This window comes from Ursus arctos, unplaced genomic scaffold, assembly GCF_023065955.2.
Source record: "Ursus arctos isolate Adak ecotype North America unplaced genomic scaffold, UrsArc2.0 scaffold_10, whole genome shotgun sequence".
Lineage (NCBI taxonomy): Eukaryota > Metazoa > Chordata > Mammalia > Carnivora > Ursidae > Ursus > Ursus arctos.
This window is the reverse complement of record NW_026622764.1, coordinates 76,300,501-76,326,371: the sequence shown is the minus strand read 5'-3', so window position 1 is coordinate 76,326,371 and position 25,871 is coordinate 76,300,501. Positions and strand designations below refer to the sequence as shown.

Below are 25,871 nucleotides of genomic sequence, written 5' to 3'. Positions count from 1 at the left end.
AGATCATGAGGTGAAATAAAAAAATAAATATGCTCAATAATACAGAATATAAACAAAACTTTTTCTTTCTGAATTCTGAATACTCTATTAGGGTTTGGGTGTTCTCCCAGAGGGTAATACAACTCTCTATTTTATCTATACAGCTATATCTCATGTTTTTTATTCAAAATTATTTTATGATTGTGTAATGTCCCCAGTGTCAAACATCCTATGATTGACTGTAAATGAACTAGCACCATTTCAATAAGCTTCATAAAACAGTCTAGCTAAATACCGATGAACAAATCACACATGGTCAAAAAAAAATGTAATAAAAATATTTAGTGAAAAGACACATTTAACTCCCATTTATGGATTTAAAAAATACAAATAAAATTTTATCAATTTGATATTCAGCTTGTAACTGGCTCAATACATGGCCTTGATTTATTTCCTAAAATCATACTGTAGCATCTTTTGAAAAATTAAATGCAACTTTATACCTTCATTAGTAATGTTAATAGAGGTAAATATTTAAACAGTACACTCATCCCTGGGTCTCTTAAAAAAACTGAAAAGTCTTAGTGTAAGTTTAAAATTTTAATATTTATAAATTTAAAAAATTTTACACGTGCTGAATGGTAGCAGTGCTAACATTTTGTGACCATTAAACCACAAACTCACTGCATGGAGCTTCTTTCTTTGTACAGAGAACCAAATCACAATACCAGTATTTGTAATTTGTCATAATCTTGTGTGGCAAAAAAGACACCACGCCAGGAAGTCCGGGCTCAGAACACACTTGAGGTCAGATCCCCGTCAGGTACATAGTGCGGATGCAGTATTTTTAATTTCAGCCTAGGAAAATTAGCTATTAGCACACATCTGACAACTCCTAATAGCTAAGAGGCCTAACAATATAGACTGAAAAAGAGAAAACAAAAATCTCTCCACTGGTGGGAAGGCCTGGGAGTAAATGAAGAGCACCCCAGTGGGTGAGGTGGGTGAAGATGGTTTTTGGTGTGAGTCTCAGAAGTCTAATAATGTGCCAGCTGCACTTCCCAATCACCACTGAAGCTGTCATAGAATATTTCAGTCTTTCCAAAGTAGAGAGCTACAGGCCAGAAACACATCGCTTCATCCATCCTCTTTAAAAAAAGAATGGATGCCCACTGTTAGGTCTTCACCTGAACCAAATATATTCTTTGGCTAAGTATGTTATGGGTTCCCATTATCATCAGTCAAGAATATTTCACATTTCTCACATCTAAATTTAAATATTTAAACTTCAGCTTTCACCAGGGCACTTCAAATCAATTTGAGCTCAGCAATATACCTAATCTGGACATTTTTTAATTTTAGAAAATCAATTTTTAAAGAATTCTTAAATGCAGTGTTTTACCAAATCAGAGAATACCCATTTGCATTTTAAAATAATTTAAAACATTATTACATCCTCAAATCAGCTATGCTGTTTTGTAGAAGAATTTACAGAAAATTACGTTTAAAAACTTTTATCCAAATCAGTTCCTTATTCTGTTTAAAAAAAAAAAAAAACCACTAAGAAGTATGGAGGTTCCTTCTGCCTTACCAGCTAATATTTTATTCAGGAACCAAAAATGATAATTATCCATCAGAGACAGCTACCTTATAAGGTCTAACGACAACCACTGCTAATAACGGAAGTGGCAAACAGAAACAATTAAAACTGTAACAGACAAAAGGGTTTTTTAAGGGTTCAACTGACACCAAATACTAGGATACTCAAACCTGAAATCCTTGAAACTGAAAACTAATTCCCTTCAATACTTGAGGGATTCATACAAGTATTAACTGAAATGGGACATATGGTGATATTAGAAAGACAAAGACGTGACATCTTGGTAAAAGAGAAAGTTCAATCAAAGACAGTAAAGGGAGTGTTAAACATTGCTGGCTGAGTGGAAGTTATAATAGAGATGCTTGGTTATGAAGTGAAAACTGAAAAAAAAAAGGTAGTAACCATCATATCTGAACAGAGTAATGTAATATAATTAGATACATAGTTTACAATGAAATAAGACTAAATTCTTAAAATTTGAAAAATATTGCAGTTTGTTTTACATGTCACACTTTATACAAGACAAAAAAACTCAACGCAGTGATGTTAAATTAACATGCCCTCCCCTGTCTTCCAACAGATGAAGAGACAGCAAGGCAGAAAGACCCGGATAACCGTGTTGAGAAGGACACTGTCAAATACTGCCAAATGGTTTAGCTACCCAGGCAGCCACCCACCCAGAAGGACTGTAAAAACAAACTAATCCTTTTAACAGAGCTACAAGAATACAGTTAACGGGTGCTGTTATATGGATACAAACTGTCAAAGGACCAAGTTCCTAGTGATTGTGCCTTGGGATCTGTAGAGACTATGCCTTTGGGAAACAAATGGGCAAGGAAAATAAAACAAGAAATATATGAGCAACAGAAATTTCATAAAACACAAAATTCTAAAAATCGTATCTTTGACAGTGTCCCTTTAACATATAAAAAGGGGGGGCACAACTAAATGTTTGTGTTTTTAAAACTCTTTAAACAACTTAGTTTAGCAAGAGTCAATTTACCAGAATGAAAGCAGTGTTCTTAACATCCTTTGGGCCAAGAGCATTAAAACAAAAAGCCCAAAAACCAAAGAGCTTTAAAGACAAAACACTGGACAAAGTAAAATAAAAGACCCAAACTAAACAAATATTCAATCAGGCAAACATACACAAACACCCTGAAAAGAAGTCTTAGCCGTTGCAATTAAAGTGGCATCCCCATTATCTAGAAAATGGTGGCGGCTGTTTTCCCCCAGTTTGCCACTAATCAACATTCTGGCGATACCTAAGTATCATTTGGTCCAGTCCGAAGTAAATCTCACTTTAACTGAAACTGACCTAATGAAATTGCAGTATTGTAATAACATCTGGGCCAATTCAGCAGATACATTTCTGTCTAGAGAAAAGTTACTAAGTACTGATGCCTTTTTATTTAACAAGGCATTTCTTTCCTACTCATCTTTACTTTTAACAATTTGATTATAGTTTTTCATGGCCAGCAGACCTACGCAGTCAGCTGTGTATTTCAGCGTCCTTTGGCAAAGGGACTATAATTACCGAACACAGATACACGCACAGCTCACAACTACTGAGAAAGCATGAGGGAGCTGGGAAACATAAAACACCAAGGAACAATGCCACATCGGACTTCAAGTTAAGGGGAAAAAAGAAGAAGAAATCTAAAAATAAATGCACTTGTTCAAAGTGTTTTTAAAAATACAATATGTGTATTTCACGAAGAGTGGTATTAGGTTTTTCCTAGCTGTCTTTAAGATGTTTCTGCTCCACCTTGATTGTTACTCAATAGTGATGGAATTAAGAGTAATAATGTTCCTCACAAAGTTATGGTCCTAGGCTTTGCATTCCACTCGTGTCTAATGTCACATGCACAGGGTGGGTGTAATTTCAATGCTCCAGTTTTGTTAACTATAACTGTTAGTAGCACAGAGTTACACAAAGTTTTGCACAGCATCGCATGTGAAGGTGCACATACTATATGCAATTCGGATGTGAACACTACATTCGAAGGACAGTTGAGCGTGTAGGTGTCAAGAACACAGCAGAAGGAGAAGCCCACCCCTTGGAAGCACAGTTTCAGAGTGCGCCTGCACCAAAGTCCTCTGTCACTGTGCTGTGGGATTTCTGACACTGAGGTGGGCAGAGTTTCATATGCCTGCAGTTTATAAATTAGCTTTCATTTCCATAATTTAAGCTGGCACACAGAATTAAGGGGAGCATGGCAGCAGTACAAAAGTCCTGATTAGAAAAATCAAACTAGAGGATCTAAATAGGAATTTTTTAATCTCTTAAATTAAATTTACATGGCTCCTGTGAAATGAGGAGAACGTCCACTCTAGCATAATTATTGCCCCTAATGCCCCAATGTATAATAGTCTGTATGAATCAGTAATTCACATCCTTTAAAATAGTTATTGCTTAAGCAAGCCATTCAGAGTAGATTATTAGCCATGGGCTACATGGCTGAAGAGAAACATACTCAAAAAGTTAGACTACATATGAATGAGCCTTTCATTTCACTCATAAACCCACATAAATACACAATCAAAAGGGCACCAGGTTCATAGCAGCTAACACCCTAAACCAACTCTGAAGCATCAAGACTTGATTTCTTACTAAAACAAATCTGCTCTTTTTTGTATTTTCTTCTTAAAATTAAGGCAATGAAATGGCTACAGTTCCTAAAGTTCTTTTTATGGAACAAAAATATACACGTATTTTCCTCCTCAAGTTCAGGCATCAGAGTATGATTAGAGACCTGTATTACACAAAACCTGCGACACCAGGCTGATGTTACAAAAAAGAAAGAGTGAGAGCGTGTGCTACAAGAAGCCAACAAACACCCGGTGTGTCTTCTTCCTGCTCAGTTACAAACCTCAACATCAAAGGGAGGAAAAGTCTGAAAGCACAAAACCTCTTAGGAGTTTCCAATGTCTTTTGCATTGATTAAAAACTTTTGGGGTGGCAGAGGGGAGGAGCTTATTGAAATGAAGAATCCAAGGCCCAACACACAGAAATTCTGACTCTGAGGATCTATAGTTGGGCCCAAGAATCTACCTTTCCAACCAGCTTCTCGAGTGATGCAGGTGATCTATGGACAACATTTTGAGAAACAATGGGGAACATACGTCCATCTAATATTTAACTTAACAAAAATTCTAAACTTTGGCTAGCCACCTAATGTTTTGATAAAGGGGGAAAAAGGCACTGAATATGCATTTCATGGTGCCCATATCTGTTTGCACATATATGGAACTGAAAATCTTAAATCACCATTCAAAATCTACAAGACATATATGACAGATTGTGGCTAACACCCAACAGCAGAAGCTGATTCAAGGGTGACCTCTCCTGTTTTACTGCATTACATATCAAACTTTCAGGCTCTCCGAAATCCAAAACGGCCAAAGAACTGAAGAACAGGACAAGACTCAAGTCAGCTTTTAGCAATTCAGTGCACTTTGCAGAAAGGATCTAAATTAAGCATAAAGTTTTGTTGTTTATTTTACACAAAGCAGACCACCAACATTTGCCATAAATTCTTCTAAACTCTTTAGGAAGGCCATCTTCTGCTTCCGATCCAGCGTAGGAGGAGTGCTGCTTGCAGTGAGCTTGTTGAAGGCATCTGCTAATCTCTGGTAAATAACTGGGTCTTGTTGACTTGACAGTAATGTTTCAACCAATTCAGAATATTCGGCCTATTGAAGAGATAAAGTACACATAAGAACATTTATCTTCCTCAAATGTCACACAAGTAGATCATGTCAGGTACTAGATTGTGGGATTCTGAAAGGCAGGGTCTGACAGCTCTTTTTTTCTTTTATATTACAGTGTAACTGTCATATAACATTATATTAGTTTCAGGTGTACATAATAATTCCATATTTGAATACACTGTGAAATGATCACAACTCTTTTTAGTGGTTAACATTTACTGAAAGTTTACTATATTGCAGGTACTGTTCCATTCATTAGTAACTCACTTTTTATAGCAATCCCATGAGGTAGGTACTGTTTATTTATTTTTTTTAAGTTTTCTTTTCTTTTTTTTAAGATTTTATTTATTTATTTGACAGAGAGATACAGAGAGAGTACAGTAGGAAGAGCAGCAGACAGAGAGAGAGGGAGAAGCAGGCTCGACGCTGAGCAGGGAGCCCGATGCAGGGCTTGATCCCAGGACACTGGGATCATGACCAGAGCCGAAGGCAGCCGCCCCATCAACTGAGCTACCCAGGCACCCCAGTAGGTACTGTTTAAACTCCTGTTTCACACATGGAAATTTTTACATACAGTGAGATTAAGTAATATGGCCAAGACCGCACTGCTTTTAAGCAAGAATCCAGGCTGCTTGGCTCCAGAACTCATACGAATACCAACTTTGTTGTGTCGTCTCTTCTGTTTTCCAAGCACATTATTCATATTTATTTTGCATTTTATATATAACCTAAGTCTGCAACCTGACTTTCAAAGGTTTGCCAGAGGTTTATATAGACATCTTGTCAACACAGTTCTGAAGACAGCAGATTCACACAAAGGCAGACAGGAGTTGTTTTGGAGGAGGTGGCATAGTGGGAGGAATGTATTTCAGTCCTTTCTCAAGGTGGAAGTAGAACACTTTGAAAAAGCAAATGTAGTTCTGAACCAGTAATGGACCCAGTGGCTCTGGGAAAAAGGGCAGGAGAAGGACCATAAGAAATACAGGAACACTGGGGAGCTGGGGTGGGGGTGTATGTGTAGTGCTTCTATTTTTAATGCCCTCTATAATAAAGCCTTATACAGAGGAGTAGGTATGGGGTTAAGGGACATTCAACGAAAACAGCTTTACAAGATAAGCTCTCTTGAAAAAAAGAAAAAAGAAAAAGTTGGTCTGACACTATTTTTCATTAGCTTCTTGGGATATCATGATAGACCAAAATGGTGAAATGAAATGTTAATTATATCTGGAAAGGAAGAGTAAGGGATAGTATGCCTTCTCTGACCCACAAGCATGGAACCAGGATGGCCACCCTAAATATTCTATCCAAGGGACAGACCTGCTCACAGAGGAATAAGTATAAACTCAAATCATTTCCCTGTTCAAAAGAAACGGCAGTCGCTCTGGGGCCAGACCCAGTGAGATATTATACTAGCCAAACCTAAAGCCTTGCTCTCTTTTCTATAATGTGTAAATATGGTTTTTTTAAAAAAGACGAGTGGAATGCAATGGCTTACATCTATGGGGACAAGAAGCCTATCTTCCTAGTAAGCAACAAGGAAGTAAGATGGGAGCGAAAGGCCACAGACCTGAGTTGGGCACCATCTGCAGAAAGCACTACCTCCAGAGCACAGCAAGAACTGAAGTCCCAGAGTACCTTCAGCTTGGGAAGCAGATGGTACAGGAAGTCTACAGGGAGTCTTTAAGTAGTATGACAGGCCTCAAAAATCCTATCTTTATTACAAAGGTAAAAAAAAAAATCAAACCCTGAGTGCCACTCACAGCAAATGCTATCGACTCTATACAAGGAAAAAAAAAAAGCCAAAGCTTTTTAATTAAACAACAAAAAAAGAAAGTCAATCACTTAGTCATACAGGACATTTACATGTGCTTGGTGGTAGGGGTGGAGAGACAAAAAAAAAAAAGCGGGGGGGAGGAGTGTTGGGAAACTGAGGCAGTTGATGACCCAATATGGTTCCTCTCATATACTTGATGGGTACCTACTCTACTGGAATAGGGAAGGGACAGGTGAGCTAGCGTAACTTTTCTTCCGTTACGTTAACCCCAAACAGTTGAGTGAGCACTTCAGAGTCTTTAAAGGCTGAACAAAATAAAATGAAACAATATACTCTTCTCCATACTGTAATATGAAGTAATATACTTTGCTTACTATGAAAGGAAATACACACTGTTGATTTCCATGCTTTCTTAAGGCAGACTCCTCTGGGTCCCAAGTCTTACTCATCTGGTCTCCCTTACAAAACTGCGAGTTCCTCAAGGACAGAAACCATGTCACTACTATTCTTTCAGGTTGATTCCTGGTTCCTAGCACACCTGTTTAAGGACAAGCTTTAGGGGAGCAATCAATGCAAAGGATGATTCACAACAGTGGAGAAAGGAAAAAGTCTTTATTAACTGACAGATTGTCAAAAAACACAGAAAGTCAAAGCTGACAAGGAAGTAAAGAAATAACAGCCTCACTGAAACAGAACTGAAGCAATGAGTCACAGATTCTCTAAGAACTGGAGGCATTAAAGTCCCACTCTCTGCATGAATAATCTCCCTGCTAAAAAAATGAGAAGAGTCCCATGAAGAGACTTGTGTCCAGTACCTGATGCAAGCACACCAACGTGTAGAAAGCTTCACCGGCTGCAGTGGTCATCTCTGTGTTGTGCTTTTGCAAAACCAGCATATCAAAAACCAGCTGAAAGTACACAACATAAAACCTTTAAATAAAAATATATGATGATCATACATTCTTCTAGCCCCTCCCCATTCCAGAAAAGAAAAAGAGGGGTGGTAGTTGTTCTTATTTATTAAATAAATCTGAAAATTAAAGAAAACAGTTTTTTAAAATTCCAACCATAACGTACAGATGTTACCCCTTGCTGTGATGTATGAAATCATCAAATGACCAAGTTCCCTGCTGCCTTTACCACATCAAGTTTCAAGAACGCACAGTAGAAGCAAAGAATAATGTATCCAGGGAATTGACCTCCAGAAAGTGCGGTGAACAAAGAGTAATGATTTCCTGATTTATCAATGATGTAAGCATTTCCTCATTTGAATGAAGAGTTACATGCACTGACCATACTTATTAAAGCAGATGGTTTCGGGACAGGCCACCCAAACATCTTACCTTAAGAAAGTGCCGTGTTGCTAGAAAAAGTGGTGAGTCTGTTTCTTGTGCTTTAGCGCACTGTTCAGCTAATGGTGTCAAAGCTTCCAGGCAAAGCTGGCAAACCTCCGAACTCATTCTGATCACGAACGTCAAGGGACAAACTAGATATATTTGACTTATAAAAGATTAAAAAGTTATAGCTATTATCAAATTCTAGGACTGAATACAAGTAAGTGAGGAGGTTAGTGTGCAATATGTCTGTACAGCATTATGGGAAAAGGTTTCCAGTGTTTCTGAGAGGGTCTTGGGTTGTAGATTTCTAGTGTTTCTGATCATGAGGACACAACCGATAAAAAGCCTTGTTATTCCCTACTATCAGGTAGCTAAGATCAGAGACTCAGCAACAGTATATGACATTACTAATTGGGGCTCTTAATGAAAGAATGACTTTGGGACCAGGAGTCAAACGCCTCTGGGACCTGTGAAAGGAGAACAAGGTGAGGCAAACTAACGAAAGAAACACAGAATTAAGGTAGTTAGAGAGATGACTTCTTTCTTAAGAAATAAAACTAAACCACACACAAAAAATTAAAAACACAAATTTTAAAAACTTTTCTTTATGTAAGATCTTTTTCCCCAAGTGACAAATATGTTCATTTAAAGGATATGATGTCATTCCTAGTTCTAGAGAGTACATTAGACTTTTAAAAAGATCTTCAGGAAGCTGTGGTATTTTCTCAGGAAAAATCTCACAGATAAATGTGATTAATTTGTAGTACTGATTACAAAGGGTTGGAAACTGAAAAAGAAATATTAAATATTTAGTTGCTTACTGATATCTAATTTGTTTTCATTAATGCAGTAAAATAAAATAATAACCAACAAACTTAAAGTATAATGATTTCTTTAAAACATATTCAAGATATAGAAAACATGAAGACTTAATTAAATGTAAAAATAAGTTATAATAAAGGGAATATTTTAGTACACAAAAATAATACACAGTAGAAACAATTATCTTCCAGACAGTTAATAAAAGCTACAGCCAATTCCAGATAGTCTGTTTACCTTGAAAAAGTAGACAAAACAGCCAAATTTCAAATTATTAAATGACCTATGAGTAAAACCCTTTTGCAAATGTGTTTATTTGCATTCCAGCATGTTAGAAAAATATAAGAAGGTAATACAAATTGTTAAGATTATGTACAGAATAGAATATTCACTCCTTCACACTTCTAAAAGTTGGCTGATAGTCCTGGAAAACTGAAGTAAAAAGTAGGCAATGAACACTTTAACTTTACTTATGAAAATACACCATCTAACTGTTTAATGGTCTGTTTAATGAGCAAAAAACCTCAAACCCAAACCAAAAGAACCCTAAAGGCAAAGCAATATACAGAGCTTACTAAACGTCCCCATACTACTGGTGGCTACATGAATACTCGGCTCACAGGTCAGAATCTTCTCCCAAAGACCTATCTCAAAGAAAGAAGCATGCGGTCCCGGCCCACTCTGTGGGAATCTGGCAGCACCTCCTACTCTTAACTGCAACTTCCAGCCACTTCTCAACCTCTATATTCTTCCTTCCCACAACAGACTTCTCTTTCTCTCTCCCACTCTACCTTGTGTGAGCTCCACACATGCGCGCACACACACACTTCCCACTTCCTTCCCATCCACGTCTTTGTCCCCACCCTCACCCTCTGTGACAACTCACGAAAGAAACTCCCCTCCCCTGCGATAATTAAAGAAAGAAGAAAAGGCAACCTCATCACCACCAATACTGACTGGTGAAAACCCAGACACGAGGAAATTTAAAAACTGTGGTAGTCTTGGTTTCTTACCATCCCATTTCTACATGGGGTGGCTAGAAAATGCCTTCTATGGCTCAATCCCTCAAATCTGAGAACGATGTTCAAAAGTATCAGTGGAATACACCCAAACATATAACTTAAGTTGCTTAGTGACAAATGATGAGGGAATCAGAACTGCCACCATTAGAACTAAGTTTCTAAAAGAACCAGTTTTTTTTCTGTCACTGATTATCAGCGAACACAGGACTCTTGGGCAGGATTAAATGAGGGCATGAGCTGCACACTGAGCTGCATCCACGAGTGCGAACGACATCCAGTGGAAACCTAAAATTCTAGTTTTCACGTGTACTTAACAGATAAGCAGGTATTTATACCCCCTTAAGTGAATCAGAGGTATATTTTTGTCTAAAACATCTTTTAACTCCAGACATACACACTCTGGATGTTCACATTCACTGTCTTCAATTACCTTCAACAGATCTTGTGACATCAGAGGCAGAATTAGGTTCACTCCATATAAAACAACATCAGCTGCGGACACAGACCTGTTTGCCGCTTGCCCTGGCTCATGTCCTCTGAATACTTCATCTATGGGGAAAAAAAGGAAAAAAAGGCAGTCTTAGAATTGCAACATCAATAAACCAACAGAGTTGGTTCTATCCTTGTCTTACCCTGGGTCATCCTTTTGTATTTTACTTTTAGGGTCTCTGAGTACTTGATGCAGACATTCTGTGTTTACATTATTATTCTACAATGATAAAAGTAAAGTACAACCTATTCCACTGATACACTAAGTTAAGTTACCGTAAGTTAAACAATTTCCACAGTAATATTTATTTTATCTCAGGTGTGTGAAATTTTTCTATGCTGTAAAGCAATGGGGGAAAATATAGAAATTAAAATGTTACAGAAAAAAGAAAGCAGTTAAAAAATAACTACCAATATGTAAAAGGGTTATTATCCTTAAGCCATAAAATATGCACACAAATTAAGAGTCCTCCTAAGACCTAAATAGGTGAGTGAGCAAAATCCACAAACATCTAACAAAAATCAGAAGCCCAGTGAAAAACAGTTCATTCGGGCACCTGGGTGGCTCAGTCAGTTAAGCGCCTGGCTTTGGCTCAGGTCATGAACCCAGGGTCCTGGGATCAAGCCCCACACTGGGCTCCCTACTCAGGGGGGAGTCTGCTTCTCCCTCTCCTCTACCCCTTCCCCCCTACTTGTGCTCTCTCTCTCACATACTCTCTCTCAAATAGATTAATAAAATCTTCAAAAAAAAAAACCTTAAAAAAAAAAGAAAAAGAGAAACAGTTCATTCTACTCATTAATGAAACAATGCAAATTTTTAAGATACTACTTCTGATTCATGAATTTAAAAATGACTTTCAAATGATAACATTTAAATGCTGGTGAGGATATAGTGTAACAGTTATCTTCAAAAGTAATACATTAAGAGCCTCTTCAGCACTGTATGTACTAAAGACATAACCAGAAATTCAGACAGAGATTTGTCCACAGAAGTGATTGCTGCATCACCATTTATAACAGCAAAATCATAAATATTCCAAATGTCCAGTATTAGGGAATCAGGTTAAATTCCAAAATGTGGAATACCATGTAGCCATGAAAGGTCCTGAAAAATTTTAATGACAAGTAAAAGGCTAACAACACATTAACAAAAAAAGACAGAATATAAAATTATATTTAGAGTACAATCACAAAATTGTACAAAATAACCAGAAGGGAAATGACCACAGTGCCATTTGTACTTGATTGTAGATTATGTCAAAGAATGGGTGATTTTTCTATCTCTGCCCTTTTAAATTTTTCTATTAAGAACAAGTTACTTGTATAACAAACAAACAAAAGAAATGAAATGAGGTTAAAAAAAAAAAAAAAAGCATTTCTACTTAAAAATGACTTTTTTAGCCTAACTGTGAACTTCCATCCCAAGAGTCTCCTCTCCAGCTAGAAGAATCCCATGTTCTGAATCCGGGCACTGGTAAACCTGGATTCCATCCAGCAGGAAGCCTGGGCCTGCTCTGGAGCCCTGGGAGGCTGGTCCTGGAACCCACCTCCCGGGACTTGCTCCTAAAAGATAGGGCTCTCAGGACTGTACAGAACATCCTGCCTCATGCTTGGTGGGACTCGGCTCTCCAGCCACAAGCTCTCCTATATTCATGAATATAGAGCAGAGGCGCATGTCCGCTTATGCTTTTAATCTCCCACCTACTATATTAATTGTATTTCATAATATTTAAAGTATTTTCTATTTTATCTCAATTATCTTTATTTTAAAAATAATTACTTAAAATAATCACCTTCCTTTCTGCCATCTATTTTATCAGCTAATGCTGTTTCTTTTAATCTTTTTGCCTTTTTATTGTGAAAACCTGCCATTCGTCCATATAATGTGTGCTTAGAATGTCAGACTGCACCACAGACATGATGACTAGGGTGCCTTTCCCTCTCTACAACCTTTAACAGCCCTCCCCATACCTTTCAATGCACGCTCTTAACTTTGAGTCAGACTCCTCAGAATACAGGGTTCTTGACCTGAGTCTTTACAGCCCTGGAAAGTCTACAGCTGAGTTTCTGAGGGTTCACAACTCAACTATTAACCTTGTGTAAAACTCTGAGGCTGGTGTAACATACACTTTTTAAGGGAAAGTCTCAGTAAGTAACTACTTCAGATTTTAAAGGCACATGTGCTCTAGAAAAGGTTAAGAACTCCTGGATGGTGAAGCATCAACCTGAACACATCAGAAAACGTAAGAACAACACTTGGTGAGAGACCAGGCCTAGAAATAGAGGGGCAGCTGAGGCTTTGGTATAGAATGAATTCACTGAGGGAAAGTGCAGGACCCTAGTTAACTGTGAAGGACAGTAAACCCTCTGGACTGTAAAACTGGTAGTGCCTAGGGTAGGGCAGACATTGCAATAAACTGTTGTTCAGTGAATAAGGAAAATAAACCAATAAAGGAAACAGAGAAAGAAGAATCTCAAGTACTTGGGTAAAGTGGAATGTCACAGCACCCAACTCAGAAAGAGAATCTTACAAGGATGTCAGAAGTGCCCACTACTATGAATGTCTACACAACATATGAAAGGAGGCTCTAAATAGGATTCATTTTTTTCTTAAAAAACAAGATCCCTTGGGTTTTAAGGCAAGGTTGACAGTGGGTTAAGAGGTAAGTCAAGGAAAACTATGCAAATAAATGATGTTCTAATTACTAGTAAAGTTCTTGCCTGTAATAACAACTTTCTTTTACCTTCTGGTTGCCAGGAACAATGCTAGGCACCATGATACTTTGTAGCTAATCTTTAAGACATTTCAAAAGGCATTTATTATGCACCCACTTTAACAGAATAAACAAAGGAAGATTAACTGACTTCCCCAAGGTCAGGCTCTCTGTGAGCCCCTAGGTTAGATCTTCCAAGTGTGGCCTGTCAGTTCCAGGGTTCAGGGTTACCCAACCCAACAAGGGTTCCCAACCAAGCTGCAATCTGGAAAGTGCTACAGTTTGGGGATAGCTACATCAGACGACATAGGGGAGTGATTTAGTAAATAAAGTGTTAACTCAGGAGCACGTGGGTGTCTCAGTTAAGTGGCTGCCTATGGCTCAGGTCATGATCCCAGAAACTTGGGATCAAGCCCCACATCGGGCTCCCTGCTCAGCGGGGAGTCTTCTTTTGCCTCTGCCCCTCTTTATCCCTGCTCATGTTCACTCACACTCACTCTCTCCTTCTCCCAAATAAATAAAATCTTAAAAAAGAATAATAATAAAGTATAACTCAGAAAAGACTGACCTCTTGCATCCCATTCAGATGCTGGAATGTGAATCCCAGTCCTGCAACTTACTAGCTATTGATCTGTGGGCAAGTGACATGACTTTCTCTGTGCCTATTTCCTCATCTATAAAATGAGTATAACAATGATACCTATCTCTTGCCATTGTGATATGAACGGTGCTTTGCATTTTAAAGAACCTAATAAATGGAAGATATTATTACTATTATTCTTATAAGACAAGAGACAAGCAGGAAAGGATGTTGGTCCTACCTTCGCTTCAACCAAAGAGACTAACATTCATGATTTTGTAAACTGAACTTCCTCACAAAATTTCACTTAAAAACATTCCTTTGCTTAAAAAAAAAAGACAATAAAAACAAAGTTAAAACCATCACACTACATCTTACCTGTATCACTGAAATCTATGAATTCTTTTGATAGAAGATTAGTAAGAAGTTCCATAATGAGAAGCAGGTCTTGATATTGCTCTTCCTCTGCTGTAACATCTATTCTTTGCCGCCCTAAGTTATTCTTAGAATATACTTGCAGCAAAGTAAGGCAGGCTTCATATAGGTTCATAGCTTTGGACTGTAAGAGAATGTGCATAAATTATACTACTACGCAGAACTTAGCTGCGAAAAAATATAAACCCGCAAAGAATCTATATTCTAATAAATTTACTCTGAATCCCAATAGTAGCTCCAACAGTTGTTTTAAACTATTGTAAAACATTAAGTGAAACGGCATATATTAAAGATTGCAGTTATATTTTAAAAATTAGCACTTTCCTAACAAAATTTGACATCCATTTTTTTGTTCATTTGATAATACATACTAGAGAGATAATAAGACTTTGGCAACAGAACTGTTTTACTTCTGCTGTTTCAACTTCTTGTATAACATTTATTATTTCAAGTTTTAATACTGTTTAACTTGGAAAAGCACAGAGTACCAAACAGTGGTCTTAAACACCAGAATAAATGGAAATGGCCTGCCCTCTCAGTCATGTATCTGTGACTACATTTGTAATATTTATAAGGTAAAATCTTACTTTTCAGCAGGTGCCTGTGATCTAACAAAAAAATTCACAAATCAGGAACCCATATGAAATGGTTTAAAACAAGATTTATGCTAATCTGAAGGCAATTACAAATATATTCCTTTAAGGCAGTTTTAAAATAGCTTTCTAAATAATTTCTAAACAGGATTTAAAAAATGTACCTTGCTTACTGATCATAAAAGAATTCAGCATCTAAATATCCATTTGATTTATAAAGCAAAGATACAAATTGCCATTTAAAATTTGAAGCCTTAGAGTTTCAACAGACATTGATTAAACTTTTCTACAATTTGTCTTATCGAACATTCCTCTTTTGGATGAGTTTGACTGAATAACATTATACCTCAAAAAATTACAGATTACCAACAGTATTAGGGCAAGAATTTATATTCCTTCAATAAGCCTTCCTCTGAATTCTGAGTTCTTCTGAAAAGTTCTGAAGTCTTTTTGAAAACTTTTTTGGAGGCACAAAAATATTATTTCAGATAGTATTCATTAAATTTAAAGTATGTTATTTTGTTATACTTTAAGGAGTTCTAATCCTAAATGGATAAAATTAGAAAATGCTTACCTCTCCAAGATAGCATATCTGTTTATGTGCAACTTCAACAAAAACTTCTATTATGAGATTGACTGTCTCTGGGGTATTTTTGTAAACTTCCATCAATCCAATGCAATTGGTAAGGAAGTCCATCAAAAAATTAAAAAGAATTGCTACATTGTCAATCTGGGTAGCCTCAGCAATGCCACACAGGGCCTCCAGTGTGGCGGTGATTTCCTGCTTGACTTCCTCTTGCTGACACATCTGCTGAAAGTTTTCTTGATTTATCACTCTTAAGAATCGCTGCTGAAGTGGCTGAAGAACCTATCAAAGTAAAGCATAATTTTCTAAAAGTTTAATTTACATGCTTCATTTGTTTCAACTTTATTTCCTCAACTTGGAAAAATATTCACTTTCTAAAGCATTACAAACTGTTGGAGGCAGAAAAAGCACTGAAAACAAAGAATATTTGAACCACATGTTACATTCCCCATTTTAAAGATTTTATTTATTTGAGAGAGAGAGAGAGAGAGCATGTGTACACACACAAGCAGGGGGTGGGGCAGAGGGAGGGAGAAAATCTTAAGCAGGATCCACATCCAGCACAGAGTCCGACAAGGGTCTTCATCTTACGACTCTGAGATCAAGACCTGAGCCAAAATCAAGAGTTGGACGATCAACTGACTGAGCCACTCAGGCACCCCTATGTCCCCCATTTTGAGGGTCATGATAACTTCTGGCCTATGTAAAGAAATAACACACAGTACACTAGTCATTAGGGAAACAGATATCAAAACCACAATATGACATCACCTCATGCCTTTTAGAATGGCCATCATCAAAAGGACAAGAGATAAATGTTGGCAAGGATGTAGAGAAAAGGGGACCCCAGTGCACTACTGGTGGGGATTGTAAACTGGTGCAGCCCACTGTGGACCCTCAAAAACTAAAAAGAGAATTACCATATGACCCAGTAATTTCACTTCTGGGAATATATCCAAAGGAAATAAAAACAGTAATTTGAGAAGACATCTGTACCCCAACGTCCACTGTAGCATTATTTACAAAGGCCAAGACATGGAAACAACCTGAATGTCCATCAATGGATGAATGGATAACGAAGTTGTGGTACGTATGCAATGGAATATTTAGCCATAAAAAATGAGGAAATCCTCACATTTGCGACCACATGGATGAACCCTGAGGGTATACGTTAAGTAACTCAGACAAAGAAAGACAAATATCATATGATCTTACTTACAAATGAGGAATTTTAATAAAATAATGAAATAACAAAACAGAAAATCCCAACTCTCAGAAAAAGATTTGTTAAAAAAAAAAATGAAAAGATTTGTAGTTACTAGAGGTGGGGAGTGGGGGTGGTGGGTAAAGGGGGAATTGGAGGAAGGTAGTTGAAAGGTACAGACTTCCAGGTATAAGTAAGTACTAGGAGTGTAATATACAACATGGTTACTATAGTTAACAATGCTGTATGATAATATAGGAAAACTGTTAAAAGAGTAGATCCTCAGTTCTCATCACAAGAAAAAACATTTTTTTGTTTTTGCTCTTTATTCTATCTATACAAGATGATGTATGTTGACTAAACTTCTTTCAGTAATCACTTCACAACATATGTGAGTCAAACCACTTCCTGAAGTAATTTAGGTTCCAAAAACCACGAATCACAGAACATGACTTAGTCAATGGCATTCACAGAATTCTGTCACTATCATCATCTCTTTCCAATTCATTAATTGCCCCCACCCCCAAAAGATGAAATTTAAGTCTCCAAAGGGCCAGAGAGTAAATATAGACTTTGCAGAACATGTCATGTCTGGCCTAACTCTCCAATTACAATTGCACTGCAGTACAGAAGCAGCCAGAGATAAAAATGTAAACAATTGAACGTGACTGTGTTTCAATAAAACTTTATTTACACAGAGACAGCAGGCCAGATTTGGATCTGTGGGCTCCAATTTGCCAACCTCTCTTCTACAGGGTCAAGCCCAACACACAGCTCTTGCCTGTTTTTCTCTTTTTTAACTCCTCTTGCCATAGAACATAACTTCAGATAATCAGTCCTGCTCTGAGTGAAAATGCATATTCATGAAGATATCTTAATTCTACTTAAAGCTGTACATATGATAATACAATTATTTAAATTCTGGTCTGAAATCACAGATGACTGCCTAATTCTGTTATTGTGTCCCTTCTCAGACATTAAGAGCACTCTTGTCACAAGGACTATAGGCCATCCACCTACATATACCGATAACTCTTGGTTCCTGATTTAAAGCTAATTTACATAAGGCAGTGTGTCCACAGTGGTTGAATTATGTCCCCCTCAAATCATGTTGAAGTCCAACTCCCTAGTGCTTCAGAATGTGGCCTTATTTAGAAACAGGATTGTTGCAGATACAATTAAATTAAGAAGAGGTCATTAGGGTGGATCTCTGACTCAGTACAACTGGTATCTTTACACAGACATGCACACATGGAGAATATCATGTGAAGGTGAAGACAGAGATTACGATGATGCTTCTACAACGTAAGGAATGCCAAAGACTGCGAGCAAACCACCAGAAATTCAGGGAAAGGCCTGGAACAGCTTCTCCCTCACAGCCTTCAAAAGGAACCAACCCTACCAACACCTTGATCTTGGACTTCTGGTCTATAGAACTCTAAGACAATAAATTTCTGTTTTTACACCTGTAAATTTTTGATATTTTGTTGTAGCAGTCCTAGCAAACTGCTACAGTGGTTAATTTGCATCTCCATGTTCTAGACAAGGGGATATTTCACTGATTCTTTAGGCTCTCATTTGAGTTGTGGGCAAAAATGTGCCCGACCACAGAATACTTGATAATATTCAAAGTCATCATGTATGCGGATATGGACAAATTATAAGATGATATTTGTAAAATAATAGGCTTTAACCTATTCATTATAAGAGAAAAGTATCAGAAAAGGTATGAATGACATGTTAATGTCTCCACAGAGTATTTTACAGCAACACACAGGGTAAGATATAAGAGGGTGCAATCAAAATAAAGGGAACTGTTACCTCTGTCCAATATTGCTGTTTGGTTTCTGTGTCCATATGTGCAAAACCTCCCAAAACAAGAGCCTTCATCAGTGTCCTTTGCACAGGACTTGACAAGAAATTCAGAGGTGGGCTTCGGCTTGCAAACTGCTTAGCTAAGTTCCACCAGTTTTCACACTGAATTACTAAGTTTGCCCTACAGACAGAAATAACAAAACATAAGATATATTACTTATATCGTATGTATACTAAACAAACAAAAATGGAAGGTAACTGAATTTAACTAGTTTTTAGAGTACAGTATAGTAAACTTGGTATAGACTTTGGAGTCACACGATTTTGTGCTCAAATCCCATTAGTCGTTTGACAATGTGAAATTTTACTCTCTCTTATTTAGTTTCCAGATCTGTAAAATAGGGATAACAACAGTAATAACAGACCTAACTCTCATGGTTGAGTCTGATATTAAGATTAAATAAAACTGTACATGAAATGCTTGGAACAGTACCTAGGTAAATTACAATAACTCAACAAGTAAGAGTCAGCCAATGCCAGGAGTAGTAACAATCACATTCCTGTGCAGTAAGAAAAATGAGAAACACCTCCAGAGTTGTAGAAAACACTAAAGCTCCTAACCTGCAAAATTATTAAATTATCAAGTTTTTCTCATCTTTAAAATGGAATAGGATACCTGAAAAAAATTAAATGAGATTATTCTGTATTAAAGTGTTTTTAAAACTATAAATTACTGAATTAAACATGTTTCTTGTAAGATTCTTTAATACCAAATCCTTGAACAGTCAACACAATCCTCAACTGTAATATGGGAAAGCTCTATTTGCATTTATAGCAATAATATGATGTTGTTGTTGTTAAGTACACTGCTCCAAAATGCAAGGTCTTTCTGGACCTTAGGACCATGTAACTGTTTGCCACTTGAAAGACTACACACACACACACACACACACACACAGAGTCTGCCTCCTATAATCAGCTTACCTTTCTCTTCTTTCCACCAAAGTGACAAGGAGCTGCACAGTGTCATTTGCAAGGTCCTGCTCACTACTCCACACTGAGAGGTTACTGATGACTTTTTGTAAGAGGTAGCCAATAATCCACTGAGAACCTTCTGTATCTGCCCCAAATGCTGTACTGAATGGCAGACTTATCTTAAGAGAGAAAACAAAAATTTTAAAGTCAGAAAGAAAGATCAGCTTCAAAAAAAAAAAAATCCACAGAAAAATCAAACTGAAATTAGCATCTCAATGTGAAAACTTACTTCACATTAATTTTATAAATGTATTCATTTCTGTTACGTCCAAAAAAGACATCCTCAATCCACTTACATCTTCCAATGTGATTTTCCTGTCAACTTTACTTTCATATTAACATACCAACATATTTACACCAAATTCAAAGAACATAAATTAATCCATTCCCAATAGTAATTGTAAATTAATATGGTTAAAATAAGCTCAATCAAATGATGTGCTCTAAGTTATTAAAATCGCACGCCATTCATACAGTTCTCTTCAATGTGGAAGATGTTCAGCTCTTAGTTACATTTTGATGAGAAAATCACCAAGAAAAATGTTCTCATTCCCATTACTGTCATCATCATAAACCCAAATGAAGTCAGTTTTACATTCTGACCTGATCGTATAGTTTCTCATCCACCAGGAGATAAGTCTTTGCCCAGCGTTTTAGAAACCAAACAATATCTTTGCCCATTTGAGGGCTTAGTAGATGAGTGAGATCTGCTCTTATTGCTCGAGATTCAACTTCTGAAACTCTTAGAACAGCAGATAACAGCCTGTAGGTATAAAAAAGACGTCATTTATTCTTTTATTTATCTACTGACTGTCTAATATTTTCTTAAAAGTCCCTTTTTTGTTACTCAACTCTCTGAATTTAGGCTAGGCTATACTTGAAATTTTCATCAACAGGGCTGTAGACAAAAGCCCCATTTTACTGCTGACCTTTCAGGAAGCAGGAAACAAGACTAAGCAGAGAGTCACAGACAGGGACAACCTTCCCTGGAAGTTGTATTCCACATCCAAGTCTCAGCATTACCATCTAAAGAAGTTTTTCACATTCAAAATGGAGAAATACATACAATGAAAAGTTCAGAGTAAATGCTACATTCTTCAGCACGTTATCACTACTCAAAACTCCCATGGGTTAGCACTGTTTTTATACATTTGTCATTTTAGGTTAGAAGATCTAGAAATTGACTTATCTAGAATGCTTTGAATACTGAATCTCTTCTCTAAATCCGATTGTCCTATATACTTCCTAACAAACTTGATTCTTAATGGTATTTTAAAACAAAAAGTCACTAAAAAAATTATCTCCGTAATGATGTGCTCTAAGAGAGTATCCTCTCCTCCACTACGTAATTCATATGGCTATGTGGTTTTAATAACAGAGCATGATATGCAGTTAAGTTAAAAAGTCTTTGTTCTGGGGGTGGGAGTAGGAGAGAGAAGTGATATATATTTAACTTGACTTTAGCTAACAAGCAAAGAAGGAAAGGGTGTAATTGAAAGAATCCATTTTAACACCATTTTATGGATATTCGTGCCAAAACAGGGATTTTAATCACCTGAAGTTTGGCTTCTACTACTTTTCCTTACTGCTCTCAAGATGACTGAAATCTTACATTTCAGTTATTTATCCAACTGGATGTCTCAAAAGTACTAGCTACTGTTTATCACTGTCGTTTTGAAATAATTTCTTCCTGTGCACCAAACAGGTGGTTTTTAAGTTTCTACCCCTAGTTTCTACTTCCCTACGTATTACATACTCCCTATATCACAAGTGCTCAAATTTTCAAAACTTATTTTAGGGTGGATATGAACAAAAATATCCCATGACTTCACAATACATTTAGGCTGATGTATCAGATTTTTCCCATAAGAATGAATAGTTTTAAATGCTATAACTTGCAGTCTAGCAGAATTTGAATTAAATAATTATAGTAACTTTCTAAATTTATACACAGGAATTTAATTATCAGTGTTCTGATACCCACCATCATCCATTTGAAAAATAAACAAGTTTTTCTTTAACAGTTGGAAACTTTACATTGTTTCTTTTTCTCCTTAAATTTTTATTTCAACTTCATTTCCCCACAGATTATCTTAATATAAAACATTTTTATACTCATTTACTGATCACACCATACAATTCTCTGAAACAAATGTGTCTAGCTACTGAAATATAATTTAAAAAATTTCCCAGTAATCATTAAGACTGTTTTAAAACATCTTTTGGATTATCTATCGTTGTAATACTTAATAGTACATAATTGAGCGAAGTACAACACAAATTTAAATAAATTATTAAACATAAAAATAAAACTCTGCATTTGTGAATGAAATTAATGTGGCAGGATTTTGTTTTTCCAAATGAGTTCATGTATCTGTGAAAAAATATTACTTATTGCTAGAATGAGACAGAGTTGTGCATAATTTGCTTTGATTCCTTCTTCATTTAAATAGAAACACTGAGAAAACCTATTCACATAAATGCAAAGCATTTTTAAAATAACAGGGTTCCTTAATTATTTGAACTTCTTCCAAGTTATATGCCAAAAATCACAGAGATCTACCATCAAAAATTATTTTTAATAATCTGTTAACTGACAAATTGATTTCTTCAATGTCATTTAATGCAAAGGACTGAAAACCTCCTGACTTGTAAAATTACTGGTTATCCATTACTCAGTCATTCACTCCCAACACCATACTATTTGGAACTGTCCCTTTATTTGGCACTCTGCACTTCTTTACACACCTGCTTATCCATTATGGTAAGATTCAGAATGAGTAAGAGCTTTTGCCTTTCTTTTGTAAAGTGGGAGCAAGGTAAGGAAGAGTAGCACAGGCAGTTTGCAGGCAGATAAACCTGAGGCTCCCCTGGGAGCTTTCCTCTATCCTCACTGCTGCCCCCCAGCAGTCAGCAAAATCCCATGCGGCTACTTCTGAAAGAACCATCTGCCTCTTTCCACTCTCACTACTACTAATGAAAATGCTTCCTAATCTGCCTTGTCATCCCTTAAATCCATCTTCCACAGTATAATCCTACTACTGTAGTTTGATCAGTTCACCTCCCTATTTCCAATCTTTTTCACCATTTTTACTACTATCTCAGCCCAATACACAACACCATCCCTACTTTCCCATCTCCACAAAGACCTCTCCCCTCCACATTCACATATGAGCAACATCAAACTGCCTCTTGCTTTAAGCCATGCTCTCAATTCCAGGCCTCTGCCTAGACTACTGTCACTGCTTGGAACACTCTTTGCCTTCTGCTGTATGTTGGAAACTCCTATTCAACCCTCAACTATCAGGTTAAATGCCATCTTTCCCAAAAGCACCCCTTGATCCTTCCCTTGCCAAGAGGTTAGGTACACCTAGGTGCTCCTCTATCACTCTTACCAGACTTCTATTGTATCCTCAGATCCTGGCACATAGGGGAGTTGAAGAAACAACTGATAAAGATATCACATTTTTTTCATTAAAGTGTAGTGGACACACAATGTTACGCTAAAAATATTTTTAAATTGTTAATAGTTCCAATTTCTAATCCTACTTTAATTTTTTAAGTATGCTATCTAAACATACTTTGTATTTCAGACAGCACTCACACTTTCCCATACTTTACAAATCAATCTTGGATTACCTTTGCATTTCATAAACCAAAAGTCAGCAAAATGAGTCCAACAGAGCTCTCTTTAACTTCTCACAACATCTACTATTATCACTCTTATCTGGACACCATCATCTTCCCCTTGGATTACTTCAATAAGCCTCTTCACTGGTCTCCCTGCTTCCATTTTTGTCAGTCACAGTTTACTCTACAGGTAGCAGAGTAACCTTTTTAACAAATACAACAGCACCCCACTTCACTCAGAGCAAAGGCTAAAGATTTTATCTGACTTCCCTTTGTTTTCCCTTCTATCTCCATCTTCTGACAAAATTCCACCTCATTCTGCTCAACCCACAATGGCAGTTCCCACTGTTGCCTGAATATGCCAGGAATGCCACAGGGCTTTTGTGTTAGTTGTTCACTCTGCCTGGAATGCTCTTCCCCAGGCCTTCATGGCCTCGTCCTTACCAACCTGAAATCTTTGCTCTAAATAAAACCTATACTGATCACAATATTTAAAATTACACAAATCTCTGAAATCTGCACTCCTGATTCCCCTCACCCTGCTCAGTTTCTTATCCCACAGCACTTATGGTCTTCTAACATACTATATGATTTATTTACTTATTATCTTTCCCCTATAAGGAGCTTTAAAAGGGGAATGATTTTTGTCTTGTTTTGTTCACTGATGTATCCCAAATGCCTAGAACAGTACCTGGTACATAGTAGGTAGTAATTATTTGTCAAAGGATAAATTCTTCAAGAAATGTGAACTTTTTTTTAGTCAAACTAGGAATGTTTCTCTCATATAGCCTTTAATTTCATGTTAATTATTTGGACTTCAAAAAAAAGGGCAATTTTTGTTTTCTAACCCTCATTTCAACCCTCCATAGTCTGTGCTCTCAGATACAAAAATGTTTTGCTCCCACACTGATACCAGAGACGGGCAAAAATTGAAAAAGCACTGAAAATACAAGGAAAGCATTCCTGATGGTACTGCCCAGGCAAGAAATGTGACAAAGAATATAATATGACAGCACCCTGAAATGAACTGCCTTTGAAATTAACATTTACCATGAATCAAGCCAAAGCAGCAAAAGCAATGATTTCCACAAGCACCTAATCTAATGCCTATAGTAATCCCAAAAAGAATAAAACTTTTTCAATAGAGTATTGATATTTTATTTCAAACAAGAGAATAAAACAATAAAGGAAATAAATTCCCAAACACTTCCTTGATATTAATAGGTCATTTTTTTAAAAAAATCTTATTTTCTACTGCACAGGTGTAAATGATATCCATGTACTTTTGCATTAAAATTAAAAAGATGAGGGGGACAGCACACTGCTTGAGTTACTGATTTTGCAACTGACAAAAACCAATGTTATTTCATTATTGATATCTCTGCCTGAAACCTAAATTCAAAGATACTGAAATTTAAAATGTTTTCAAATACACTTTTAGGAGGATATTTGTCTAGGTGTATCCCTCCTTAATTTCACCATTAAGAATTAATGAAAATTTTGCCGCTACTACTAGGAAGATCAAAGTGAATTCTCATCTGAGGCACACTACTGTCTTCTAACTTCACCTGACAGGACTCTCAAGTTTCACATATTCAGAACAAATATTTCTATTTTATAAGGTAAGAACCATAGTTTTCCTTAAGAAAGCCACTGAAATGTAGTTTTAGCTTTATAAACAAAAAATACTTGTTAATATTCCCCTGGTTCCTAAGAATCGCATATACTTTGTTTCATTCATTAGGGTGCCTGTACCGTGTTAGCACTGCTTTCTGATGGACACGGGATATGTTCAGAGTACTTTAGATCAAATGTCCCTTCAAAGTCTCACTGTATTCAGAATAATTTTACATTTGTTTTCCTCAGTACAGGATATAGCTGTCAATTCTCACCAGAGTGGCATTACTTATATATACTGAGTACTTGCCATCCTTGTTTATTTCAAGGCTTCTCCAAGTTTTATTTTCTTTCACGTATCAGATTTACAACGTGCCTAACACTCGAGTCATCTACCCATCAACTCAGAATTTATAAAACAGTATAAATTACAAGAGCACAGCTATAGAGTTCATATTACCTAATCACAGAATCTGTTCTGTTGTACCCTGGGATGGAAGAAGCCTTTTCTCCTGGAGATCCCAAAATTTGAAGTGTTGTATTAATGTCAACTTCAGATGAATGCTTAATGGAATATTCCATTATTTCTGGAGGTATTAGCGGAGTCTCTCCCTGAGTATCATCAGCTAAGAGGTAGCCTTCAGTTTAAAAAAAATTAAAAATGAACACTTAACAAATCTACATTTATCAAATTGCACTATAAATGTTTTCAGTTTATCTGATTTATATACATCATATTAACTTGATGTAAAAGTAAATTATAAATGTTAATTTCAAGTTTGATGAGAAGAAATTTTCTATTTCTCAGATAATTAACTCTCAAAATACAAAGGACAAATGTTTTATTCACCAATTTTATAATTCATACTGACATGTAGGCTTTTTAATCTACCTTTTAATAATTTTCAGTAATATATTCTGTAAATGT

At 36.5% G+C, this 25,871-nt stretch overlaps 1 protein-coding gene across 1 annotated transcript in view; it reads right to left on the bottom strand.

The window, feature by feature from the left end:
* Positions 1-306: 306 nt before the first annotated feature.
* The window catches only part of XPO4 (exportin 4), a 121,240-nt gene continuing 95,675 nt past the window's right edge, over positions 307-25,871 (bottom strand). Inside the window, exons 13-23 of the mRNA XM_026492962.4 lie at positions 25,404-25,581; positions 20,300-20,459; positions 19,646-19,815; positions 18,668-18,842; positions 15,631-15,924; positions 14,407-14,587; positions 10,676-10,794; positions 9,061-9,191; positions 8,411-8,528; positions 7,883-7,975; positions 307-5,275 (exon numbers count right to left, since the gene is read on the bottom strand). Of these exons, the coding sequence (XP_026348747.1) occupies positions 5,078-5,275; positions 7,883-7,975; positions 8,411-8,528; positions 9,061-9,191; positions 10,676-10,794; positions 14,407-14,587; positions 15,631-15,924; positions 18,668-18,842; positions 19,646-19,815; positions 20,300-20,459; positions 25,404-25,581 (1,817 nt within the window). The 3' untranslated portion in view covers positions 307-5,077. The remainder of the gene's footprint in view (positions 5,276-7,882; positions 7,976-8,410; positions 8,529-9,060; positions 9,192-10,675; positions 10,795-14,406; positions 14,588-15,630; positions 15,925-18,667; positions 18,843-19,645; positions 19,816-20,299; positions 20,460-25,403; positions 25,582-25,871) is intronic.